Raw genomic sequence first — 13,139 nt, 5'->3', positions numbered from 1 at the left:
TTACCAAAGTCTAAATCAAGGGCCAACAACGTTATTAATTTACAGTCTTTTTTTAAAGGGAGCTCATAGATGGTTTTCAATAATCCCATTCCCAGATTACTGTCCTTCAATTTTTAAAGTGGCAGCATATTGTTGGTCAGAGTTGTGAGAACATATGTGTCTGCTATTGCCACTCTATACTGAAATAAATTGATTAGTTGGGAATTGGAATACAATGTCCCTAACTTCGAAGAGCACAAAAATGTAATTAGCATTTGTCCATCACAACATTTTTTTTGTCAATTACAAATATTTGATTTAACTTTTATATTTTAACTGAATTGCTTGTAGTAAGATCTTAAGAGCATCCCAGGGAAACAATAGTAGAAAGTAATCAACGTTCCTTGAAGTTTATTTCATACCAAATTCTAAAAACAATGGGATGTTTCTGTTACAGAATCAGGCAGTATTTATTTATCCAATGTTAAACATTTCATGCACCAAACTTAACTAAACAGAATAAAGATACAATCATAATAAATATTATAATGTGTAAGTCTGGTATCAAACATTCATCATATTAGAAGTAAAAGCAACTCCAATCGCTTTCTTTGCAGAGAATGCAAAACTGCAGAAATCCATCTGGTACACAGACATCCTCTATTCACAGTGAATCCCTGTGTATGTATCTCTGATTGTTCAGTTTATATGCATGGGCCTACTGTAAAACTTGATATTCAGACCAAGAAAGGATGAAAGAAAGCCATTAAGCCCTTCAGGACTGAACCAATATACAATTAATTAATGGCTGAATTTCATTTACTCAATTTAAACACTATTTAACAACTTTTACTCCGTGTCTTTTTGATATCTTTGCAATGATAATCATCTGATCTCCATTTTGAATGTGTGTCCCTCAAACCAGTATCCAGTCATTTGGGAGAGGGGATTCCAACGTTTTGATTCCAATTCTTAAATGACCAGGCTCAAGTTTTGTGATATGTCATATTTGACTGCAGTTGAGCAAGTGGATTTAAAATTTACCGAAAAGTGCAGTCTGGATATTAAAAATGACTAGGCTTGGCTATGAATTTGTCTGAGATAAAACAGTCTACCATTGTTCAATGTCTAAGGAGCTGGGAGGGGGATGCGAGAAAAAGAGGTCTTTAGTTTTTAGATAGTATCAAACTCCAATGTTTGTTTGTTTCCTTTCACATCCTACTGTACTGAACTGAACTGCATTTGTGATTATGTGTATGTGAAGTTTTTTAATTAATGAAGTAAACCTTTGAAAATAAAAGGCTGGGGGTGAACGGGAGAGAAGAGATTGTCACACATCTCTTTCTGGAATATGCCTTTGCAAAGGAAGTCTGGAGACTTATTGTCAAGGTTCTTCCCAAGCAGCTCCATGATGCAGGACTCTATGCTGTACAGGCTGTTCCCCAGGACACACACCGAGGCAAACATTGACTGCACCTGGAGGACCATCCACTCGGTGAAAGATACTCTTTTGTCTGCCTGAAACCTGATGGTCATCCAGAACAAGGAGTTCATCCTGATCGAATATTCAGACTGGCACTTTCCAAGGTCCAGGACTCCATGCTGAGGGACGCACTAAAGCTTGGGGTAGCTGCTGCCAAGTTACAGTGGGGAAAGACCACTGTCTGATGTCTTTCTGCCAAAGTTAAATGAGGGTCTGTTTGGTTATCAGACCCTTCCAGTGCCTCCAATGCGTGTAAAAATAGTCTCGTATGTGTAAGAGAGAGCTTTTGGTTTATTGGTACAGTCAAACTCCAATGTTTTTGTTTCCTTGACATGCTACTGTACAGAACCAAACTCTGTTGGTGACTATGTATATATGTAAGATATTTTATGAATAAAATATATATTTGAAATAATTAGAAGCACCCAAATGTGTACATTAGGTATAGCCACTCCGTTGAGATATCTGAAGGCAGTGAATTCCTGTGATATTCAGCAGCATCAATTCAAAAAACTTGTTTCAGCAGATCACCAGCTTGTATTACACTATTATGGATAATGTTAAAAATAATAATGTCTACCAGCTTAAAGCACTATCCAGCCTCAACTCTCTTGGTAAAGGAAATGAGAAATCTTGGAATTATTTGAAATAGCTTCTCTTCGTGTACATGGAGTCTGAAATAGCTGCAGTAATTGTATTTTACCAATCCTGATTTGATTTCTGTTTCACAAACCTTAAAGACACATAATAGAGGACCAGGAATCCAAAACAAATAGCTATCAGGATGAGGTAACACATATACAGTGGCTCTGAGTCCATGTCCATAGATTCAATTATCTAGAAAAAATATAAAAATAGAAAAATACTAGCTGTCATTGGATCATGTTTTGTATTTTGCACCTAGCATATAGAGATACCATCAAAATAATAAAACCATGCAAACATTTGGTAGGCACTAAGTGTTGGTAATTTTGAATCTGCTGATATGATATGGTTGAATTAAGATTTGACTTACAACAGTTCTGTGCCATATTGCTCCTTTACTCCAGAAAATTGCTCCTTATATAAAATGCTACAAACAATATTTTTCTCACTAATTGTTTGATTTGATTTATTACTGTTTAACGTACCAAGGTACAACAAAAATGGTGTTTTATGTGCCTTATAGGCAGATCATACAAGTGCATCAGGGTAACAGAACAGATTACAGGATACAATGTTATAGCTGCTGAGAAGGTGCAGAGAGAGATCAACAATAACTCTTAAGAGCTCCGTTCAAAAGCTTGATAACAGTGGGGAAGGCGCTGTTTTGATGTGTATTCAAAACCTTTTTTTTATCTTCTGCCCGACTGAAGAGAGTGGAAGAGAATATAACCAGGGTGGGAGGGGTCTTTGATTACATTGGTTGCTTTCCAGATGCAGCAAGTACAGATGAAGTCAGTGGTTTGTAGGTTGGTTTGTAAGATGGACTGGGCTGGTTTGGGTGATGGACTGGGCTCGTTTGGGTGATGGACTGGATTCGTTTGTGTGATGGACTGGGCTGTGTCCACAAGTCTCTGGAGTTTCTTTCTGAATCCACACTTGCCAGGTAATTTCACGCCCCGTGGGGGGATTGGATGTCTTCAATTGATACCCAGGAGCCCCAGAGGAAGCACCCTCCTGTTGCCTGACACTACCCAGTGCAGCTAAAGCTGTTTGGCTACCTGCTTGGTATGAGCATCCATCAATTGTGGCGAAAAACAGTGGCAGGGACAGAATGAAGCACAAGGGAGGCCATTCATAAGCCACCTAAGGGTCTGAATAAGTCCAAGGGTAAACTGTCCAATACTTCTACCCTCTCATTAAACAGGAGACAGCTGAAGAGGGGGCAGGTGGGCAACAGACAGGTTATGTGCTGCATTTCACAATCTCCCATTACTGTTTTTAAACACTCCAGTGGGAAACTCTAAATTCCACCCCAAGTGTTGCCTTCAATTAAGGTGAACAAGTGAATGGGGCATATTTAGTAAAGGTACAAATGAACCCACTTTTCGAAAATTATATATTCTGTCCTTGTTTTACATTATTTAAACTATCTTTTGTATTAAATAACAAAACATACACTAATTTATGAGAAGATGATAATAAGACCGGAAGGAATAGGAACAGGAGTAGGTCAGTTGGCCCCTCAACTCTACTGTCCCATTCTATAGAGATCATTGCTGATCCAACATTCATCACATTCATTTCCTGCGCTTTTCATACAACTTTTGATTCCTCTACTGATCAAGAATCTCTCTGTCTAAGCTTTAACTGTACACAAGGACTCTGCTCTCACAGTTCTGCATCAGACCAAACAGCATCTCCAGACATGATCCACCAGTACCAACTGCACACACCTCTCATTCATGGATATTGGCCGATCCTTGAGCAATTTACCAATCTTTCACCACAGTCATGGCTCCTCTCTGATCCACTTGCAGGATACTCACAAAGCACGGACCTGTATTGCAAGGCAATACTATTTGAAAGGCTGAGGTTTCTCTCTGGTACAGGTTGAGTAGTTGAGCGGCACAATAGGTATTGCAAGTTTACTCAGACAGTTTCCATTATAAATGTTAAGGATGAATACAGAAATGGATGTGCAGCTTTTAAACTATTACACAACTTCACTCACATGACTTTGTGTTAGTAATTAATATATTTGAACTCCAAGACCTTTGGTTAAAATCTAAATATATTCTCTTCCGTTATTCTTACCTTCAAGGTATACTCATTTAGTTTCTACATTGATTTATAAGTATCACCTCAGCATCTATCTCTTCCTGCAGTACATTCCCTTGCTAATTTGTTTTCTATCAAACAGGTTGATAACATTCCTTCAATGACCCTGCCAAATGATTTATGGAGATGAGCAGCCACAATCCATATCTCCAGTTCACCAGATCCTTTCAGACAAGAAAGTTCCTTTGACTTTTTATCTCTTGTCTTTTCTGCTTCAAGTTGGCTATCCCTCCAACCATATTCCTTTTAATTCCATATGTCATGGTCTTTCCCACAAATGTTATTATATGATACCTAACCAACTACAAGTGTTAAGAAACTTCTAATATGGAAATTCTTCCTTATGATTAGCAACAGTTTTGATTGTTTCAGTATGAGTTGAGCATAGCACCTACTTACATCTGTGCCCTTGACTGGAATGGTGATATTCCCTATCGTAAACAAGTATGGATATCCTGTGAATTGGACTTGTATCAGACCTTCAAAACCCCAACGGAGGAAGGAGATTTTGGAAAACCAGGAGGCAACTGTGAGTAAATACAAAAGCATTAAGTTAATTTTCAAATATATCTCTTTTCTCTCCCTCAGTCTAGGTTGAGAGCACAATACTGGGATAATTTCTCATTCTTGATCCTGTGGCACATCTCTGTCGCTCATGCAATACTGGTTTCAAATACACATAGTCTAGTTGGGTGGGATGTGCGTTACGGACCCATGAAGGAAGTGTTAGCAAGTGGTAGAAGGTATTGTGGTACAGTTGTGATGTCTAAAGGAGGAAGGACATGCTGGGCAATTGAAAAAGTCAACCAAGACTTCTTCCTCCTTAGATTTATTAGTAAATATTTTGCATTTATAATCCGTCATTTTGGATTTTCCCAAAAGTGGAAACATACTCTCCCATATCAACTTGTTCATAACTTTAAAAACTACTATCAAGCCCCATCCAAGTCCTCTCTTTTCCAAAAGAGAAAGCACAAACCTTTCCCAAATATCTAAATTAAGGGACCATATGTCTAATCATTTTTTTGTACTTTCATCTGTACTTCTATAGCCTTTTACTAGCGGGTAACTAAATCTGTGCGCAGCACTCCACGTGGGACCTGACCAGAATCCTCTGCAAGTTGAATGTAACTTCACTACCTTTGAATTCTATAGCCCTGGAAATAAATGTAAATGTTTTGTTAACAGTTTTACATGCTTTTGCTAGCCTGCTATGCTGATTCCTGAAGAAGTGCTTTTGCCGGAAACGTCGATTCTCCTGCTCCTCGGATGCTGCCTGACCTGCTGTGCTTTTCCAGCACCACTCTAATCTTGCCCTACGCTGCTTTGTTTACTTGTATCCTGTGATCCCTTTTTCCTCTTTACCATTCACTTCTTTGTTTCTATTGCACTTTTTCAGATGTTAAAAATTATCTAAAGTACTTAACTGCCCAAACTACAAGTTTTCCAATAGCTTATGTAATTCACATTTTCCCTACTGTTAATTGTACCCCATCTGTAAAGTTTTATTGAACTGGTTCTTCTAAAATCTAAAACATTAAATATAAGTGATGAATAACTATAGAACATTACTTTCTACCTTTCTCCAACCTAACTAATTACCACTTGTCCCTACTCTCTCCATTTGTTCTTAGTCCATTTGCTTTTTATTCAGCTATTTGTCCCCCGACTTGACACGCCTTAAACTTTATCATGAACAAACCATGAGATACCCTCTGAAAGACTTCTTGAAAATCTAAATACTTGGCATCACTTGCATTATCCTTGTATTCTCTTTCTGCTCATAAAATGTTTGAGGTTAGTTACATATTATCTAGCCTTTCAGAAGCTATGCTAATTTTTATTATAGTTTCTATCTCTAGATATTCATCTATCACATAATAGATTCCAGGATCTTTTCTTCCAGAAATGTTAGGCTGACAGATCTATAATTTTGAGGTTTTGTTCAGTTTTCCTTTCATTATATAGGAACAACATTAGCTGTCTTCTTGTCCGCTGCCATTAGCTCCTCTTATATCGAGCATTGTATATAAATCTGATTGATTGTCACTTGAAAATAATCCACATCAGTATTCTGAAAGATTTCAAAGGTTTGGATTGTATTGTAGTGTCATGAAGTCACTTCCATTACTTATATTGCATGGCATAGATGAAGATGGTATAATTTAGTATTTATTCATTTCTCTGGTCATGGCCACCAGACAACATGCTAAATGTCAATACATAGAATTAATATTAATTTATATAGCTGATGTCTAACAACATCTTGATTGAAAGATTTATTAGTATAATATAATTGTAAATTTGTCATGCTATAACAAGCAATTAATTCCTGGGATAAAACACTTTATATTACTCTGAAGTAATCAATTTTCTTTTGGCAGAGAAAAACCCACAGCATTAAAATTAATTTTATTTTCACAACAGTAGTCTTGCAGTGTCTGTCACAAAAAGGAAAGTCACTTGGTACACTGTAAAGCTGTTATTGGAGATAAGTGTTCGATTGTTCTTTAGATTAGGACTCTGGGAATGTAGCTTGTTTGTTATGCTGAACCAAATTTGATCTGGTGTCATCCTTATCATTCTAAAGACTCATGTAAAAAATGTGTCAATACTTTAGTTGAGCAAGACTCAGTAGAATACTACACAAAACTTCTTTAATATCTATTTTAATAAATTAAGTGATGCCAGTTTATACTGAGAAGATATATACTGTATATCTAAAAAAGAAAAAGCTGGAAATTTAAAATGGAAAATGTACAACTCAGGATCAAAACAAAAGCATGTTGATTAAGGATCTTCCTAAATCTTATTGCCTTTCTCTTAGATTTTGACCAACCTGTAATGCATATATAATTACAGTCATAGAGTCATACAGCACAGAAATGATCCATGCTGACCAAGTTTCCTAAGTAAAAAGCATGTTGATTAAGGATCTTCCTAAATCTTATTGCCTTTCTCTTAGATTTTGACCAACCTGTAATGCATATATAATTACAGTCATAGAGTCATACAGCACAGAAATGATCCATGCTGACCAAGTCGCCCAATAGTTCCATTTGTCTGCATTTGGCCCATATCCCTCTAAACCTTTCCTATACATGTAACTATCCAAAGGTCTTTTAAAATGCTGTAACTGGACCTGCATCTACTGCTTCCTCAGCAGTTCATTCCACACACGAACCACCCTCTGTGTGAAAAAGTTACCCCTCAGGTCCCTTTTACATCTTTTTTCTCTTACCTTAAAACACCCTCAGATTTTAAACCTCCTTATCCTAAGGAAAATATCTTTGTTATTCACTTTATCTGTGCCCCTCCTGGTTTTATAAAACTCAATAAAGTAACCCTCCAACCTCTTATGTTCCAGTGAAAAAAGTCCCAGCCTATCCAGTCTGTCCTTATAACTCAAACCCTCCAGTCTTGGCAACATCCTTGTAAATCTTTTCTGAACCCTCTCCAATTTAATAATATCCTTCCCATTGCAGGGAAACCAGAACTGTACACAACACTCCAAAAATGGCCTTACCAACATCCTGAACAACCACAACATGACATCTCAATGGTCTGAGCAATGAAGGCAAGTGTGTTAAATGCCTCTCAACCACCCTATCTACCTATGATGCAACTTTCAAGGAACAATGTACTTGAACCCCTAGGTCTCTCTGATCAACAACACTCAGCAGGGCCCTATCATTAACTGTTTACGTCTTGCCCTTGTTCATCTTATCAAAATGCAACACCTCACATTTATCCAAATTAAATTCCACCTACCACTCCTCAGCCGATTGTCCCAATTGATCAAGGTCCCTTTATAATCTTAGATAACCTTCTTAAAATATATTCCAAATTACCACCAATTTTTGTTTGCTTTCCTTGTCTGTAAATCATCATTAGCTGATCGGCAAAGAATATAAATGATCTGGTGATTAAGGCAGTAGTGCAAGTAAATATTGGGACAATTGAATTAATATCTATATCAATATGCAAGATAGAAAGCAGTGGTGAACTATGAAAGAATGAAAGATTCCAAGTAAAAATAAACATTGGAAGGTTATTTATTAAATTTTCATTATTTATTAAAAGGTGGGCTAATAGCAAGTAATATACGTGTAAAGCGAGAAACTGAGAACATCAACAACTTAGGTTAAAGATGCTAAGGAATTACAAGAAAAATTTCAAGACATAATGGGTAGCACAGTTGTTCAGTGGTTAGAACTGGATACCTGGGTTCGATCCCAGTGTTGGGTGACAGTCTGTATAGAGTTTTCATGTTCTCTTCATATTTGAGTGGGTTTCCCCCAGGTGCTCTGGTTTCCTCCCACAGTCCAAAGATGTACAGGCTAGGTGAATTAGCCATAGGAAATTGTTTCATAGTGTCTAGGGATATGCTGGCTAGGTGGATTAGTCATGGTAAATGCAGGGTTACAGGGCTAGGGTAGGGGGCTAGTTTGGGTGGCATGCTCTTCAGAGGGGTGGTGCAGATTGGATGGGTCAAATGGCCTCTTTTGCTCTGTAAGGATTCTGTAATTATTGACTTCAAAGTGAAGGTGTAGTATGAATTGGTTTGACCCACAGTTTGGTCAATGCGGCATGTTCTAAAGGAGTGTCTTAAAGGAGGGGCAGAAAGGTTCAGGAAGGGAATTCTACAACTTAGGCTCAAGTCACAGCCAGTGTTGGTGGAGTGAAGAAGGTAGAACAGATGCAAGACAGCAAAATTAGAAAAACACAGAGTCTCAGCATCGCAGGCCATCAAGAAGGATACAAAGAGGACTGAGGGAAAGATTTGAACATGGCTGGGAGGATTCACCAAAGAAGCCTCCTACCACATCAACATTTGCTATGAGAGAACATCTTCATTTTCATTTCTTTTACAGCTTAGCTCTCCAGCCTCCCCCAAACATCATTTCTCTTCCCTGTCTCCTCTATCCCTCACAATCCAACCAAACTTGCACAGTAAGTTAGCCATGAAATTAAATAACATTTTAAAACCATCTACATTTTATGAGATAACACCTTCCAGAGATGATAGTGGTGGTGGGGTGGTTGGAATAATTAATTGCATGTTTCAACATAAGAACCTCTTGAATCAGGCCACATTTTAAACTAAACAAATGAAACATGATGGATGTAACTGAAAACAAAAATATGATTGTGAGGAACTATGGGGTGCATTACTCAGCAAACTGCGCTCATAGTAGGAGAATTATAATGTTATAATATAAAGAATTACTCAAATGGAACTGTGTGGCTGAATTTAAACTTCTTACCTGTCCACATATTCTTTAGACTAATCACAAAGCCTCCTGTTAAGTAGAAAATTGTAAAAAAGACGTTTCCTACGAAAGAAGATAACTGCAGTGTTGGTAGTAATGCTGAGACCCACAGAGCCATTACTCTACTACAATATACCACAAGCCACACCAGCAGAAAGTTCAGGAGGAATGGACTAGGCTCGGGTCTGAGAGCTGCTATCCAGTAGATTGGCACACCGTAGATTATTACAAAAGCACAATGTTCGGGGAGTTCTCCCAAAAGCTGCAGGGTGAAAAGGAAATACTAATTGGTTAGTAACAAATTGAGATTGGAAATTAAATATATCCAAACTTAAATGTGGCTGAAAAGAGATAAAAAGTTGAAGCTTTTCATCTCTCAATAATCAGGACGAACAATAAATCAAACATTGAAAGAGAACACCAAGCCACCAGCATGAGAAGAGAGTGCTGGTTGGTTAGACCGTGATTAGCCTGGAGATGCAATTGGATCTGTTAACTGTCAATCTAAGTTCTCTGCTTAACCTGAGAACACACGGACAGACTCTGATTGGCCAGGGCATTGCCATGGAGACTGCAGCAAGGATTGGCAGTCTTGATTACCAATTCTTAATGAAAGACGGTGTAATGTAGGCACAAACATCTTCCCATTTTAGGCATAATCAAAAAATTGCTTTTAGGACCTAATGTTTCATTGCCAACTGATTAGTGCAGGTTTATCTGCAGAATAGGATGACATAATCTCTGAAAACACAACAGCCAGATGAGGTACATTCAAGGACATTGAGTGAAGTGAGACTGGAAAGTGCAATGGCTTTGGCAAAAACCTCTAAGTCCTCTTGAGACTCGGGGTGGTACTAGAGATTTGGTGAATTGCAACTATCACACCTTGTTCAGACAATGTTATAAGGCTAAACTCAGTGATTACAGATCAGTCTGTTTAACTTCAGTTGTAAGGAAACTTCTTGAAACAATTAATCAGGGCAGACGCATGGACAAATGTGGGTTCATTAGGAAGGGCCAGTACAAATTTCTTATGGACAAAATCAAGGTTAACTGACTTGCTGGAGTTTCTTTTGGAAAGATAAAAGAGAAGGTTGATGAAGGTACTGATGGGACATGTATGTAGACTTCCAAAAGGCATTCAATACAGTACCACACAGCAGACTCATGAGTAAATAAATAAGTTTTAAGTTATAAGCTTGTGGAGGCAATTGAACTGTAGTGATGTGAATACAAAATTAGCTGGAAAGGAAAGAGTCATTGTTAATGGATCATTTTTGGTTGAAATAAGATTTGTAGGGGATTTCCTTTGAGGTCAGTTTTGAACCCTTGCTTTTCCTGATATATATTAATGATTGAGGTATTAGTGCGCAGGGGACAATTTACAAATTTGCAGGAAATACAAAACTTGGAAAGGTTCTAAACTGTGAGGACAGTGTGAAAACATTTTTGCTCATAAAAGAATTGAGAATGATAGGGCACGGATAGAAGATAATTTGAAACAAATATGATGTGTGAAGAATCCTTTTGACACAGCAAGTAGTTAGGGTCTGGAATCCCACTGCCTGGAAATGTGGAGGAAGGTGACTCAATGGAGGCATTCAAGAGGCCATTGGAGGATTATGTAAGTAGAAACCATATTCAGGGAAAAAAATCAGGAAAGTCGCACTAAGTTATAAAGCTTATGAGGAGAGCGCAGCCACGATGGGTTAAAAGAGCATCTTCTGCACTGTAACAATTCTGTAACGTGTATATTGTACAGATTCTCTTTCTCTATCGTACAGAACCATTCCTTTTAGAGAGATAGCTTTGTTCCTGTACAATGTCTTCTTATCATAATTTCCCAACAGCCTTTTGTATAATTTCTTCACTGTTTAACATTGATTGTACTTCGATTTATTCACCGTCAGCATGATTAGAAAAATTACCTTTGCAAAATAGTAAGGAGTAATAGAATACATTCCATCCTCCACTTCATGGTAAAGCATTGCCCTTTCTGAGTGACCTAGGAAAAGATCATCGATAAATAAATAGAAGATAATCACTGTTGACAATGGGGTGCTGGAAAAGCACAACAGGTCAGGTAGCATCCGAGGAGAAGAAGGATGGACGTTTCGGGTTCCTGATGAAGGGCTTTTGCCCAAAACATCGATTCTCCTTCTTCTCGGATGCTGCCTGACCTGCTGTGCTTTTCCAGTACCACACTCTCGACTCTAACCTCCAGCATCTGCAGTCCTAGAAGATCATCACTGTCATGTAGGAAATGAGACAGTTAATACAAACTCTGAAAGATCCCACAATAATTGTAGATTATCTACCCTTTAGTAATGTTAGGAAAGACATAAATATTAGCCAGATCACAAAGAAGAATTGCTCTTCTTTAATTCAGTACAGTAGACCTCAGATGGCAGAAATGTCATCAGATTAACATCACATGTTCCCCTGCAGTTTCTATCTGGCTAAATAAGTACTGCCCGAAAAGGTGGCTGGCAATTTCTCCCAGTGGATCTTATAACTAGGTCACTGTATTTAGGAGAGAAGGATTTTCTCTCCCACCTGCTATGGAGAAGTGTCCAATTTTGTTTGGTCTTGCACAAGAAGGGCATGTTAGATACTGATAGTTTACTGTGAGAAATAGGGAATCCACTTCTTTGTACTATACGGAAATCCAACATTCTGTGCTCTCAAGTTATCATGGCTTCTTGATTTGATATTTGGCTAGACTGAGCAAAATAGTTTCCCACAACAGTACAGAAAGTAAAAATGTGCATTACTGTATAAAATCACATTTTTATTTCCATCTGGGAGGAAGCTCCAGAATTTTTGCCTATATACTGCCTGGCAATATATTTCCCAGCCAGGATGGTGAGTAACTTGGGGAGGGAACTTGGAAGGGTGGTGGTGCTCCCATGTTCCTATCTGCTACCCTGATCTTTCTAGATGGTAAGGGTCATGGTTTGGAAGGTGCTAGCTAACAAGCTTTGGTGATTGATGGCAGTGTATCTTGTAGTTTGTAGACATTGCTGTTACTGTGGTGGACGAGGTGAATGATTGTGGATGTGATGTTAGAGAATTTGAGTATTGTTAGAGCTGCAGTTATCCAGAGGAGTATTCCATCACACTCCTGATTTGTGCTTTGTAGATGGTGGACAGGCTATGGTGGTTCAGAGGGTGAATTATTCATTGAGCCTTTAACTTGCTCTGGAAGCCACTGTATTTGCATGGTGAATCCAGTTCAGTTTCTGGTCAGTGGTAACTCCAGGAAGTTGATCGTGGGGGATTCAGTGATGTTAATGCATTAGTTCGATGTTGTGAAGATGGTCATTGACTGGCACTTGTATGTTAGTTGCCACTTGCCCTGTCAGAACCCAATCTAGGCAACAGAGAGCTGGATTTGCTCAGCAAGTATTGCTTGACAGCAATGTTGATGACACCTTCCATCACCACTAATATTGAGAGTAGACTGAATGGGTATTAAGTGGCAAATGTGGATTTGTCCTGTTTTTCCCCATTGCTGGATAGATGCCAGTACTGTAGCTGTTCTGGAAGAACTTGGCTAGGGGAGTGATATGTTCTGGAGAACAAGTTTTCACAAGTATTGCCGGGACATATCAAGAAATGCTTGAAGATTCTTGATATCA

At 38.3% G+C, this 13,139-nt stretch overlaps 1 protein-coding gene across 1 annotated transcript in view; it reads right to left on the bottom strand.

Moving 5' to 3' along the window:
* Positions 1 to 375: 375 nt before the first annotated feature.
* abcg8 (ATP-binding cassette, sub-family G (WHITE), member 8) overlaps positions 376 to 13,139 on the bottom strand; it is a 35,896-nt gene continuing 23,132 nt past the window's right edge. Inside the window, exons 10-13 of the mRNA XM_072580612.1 lie at positions 11,427 to 11,503; positions 9,493 to 9,760; positions 4,625 to 4,752; positions 376 to 2,299 (exon numbers count right to left, since the gene is read on the bottom strand). Of these exons, the coding sequence (XP_072436713.1) occupies positions 2,162 to 2,299; positions 4,625 to 4,752; positions 9,493 to 9,760; positions 11,427 to 11,503 (611 nt within the window). The 3' untranslated portion in view covers positions 376 to 2,161. The remainder of the gene's footprint in view (positions 2,300 to 4,624; positions 4,753 to 9,492; positions 9,761 to 11,426; positions 11,504 to 13,139) is intronic.

The sequence above is a fragment of the Chiloscyllium punctatum genome, chromosome 11 (assembly GCF_047496795.1).
Source record: "Chiloscyllium punctatum isolate Juve2018m chromosome 11, sChiPun1.3, whole genome shotgun sequence".
Taxonomy (NCBI): domain Eukaryota; kingdom Metazoa; phylum Chordata; class Chondrichthyes; order Orectolobiformes; family Hemiscylliidae; genus Chiloscyllium; species Chiloscyllium punctatum.
The sequence above is the reverse complement of the archived record's forward strand: the minus strand, read 5'-3'. Positions and strand labels throughout refer to the sequence as shown.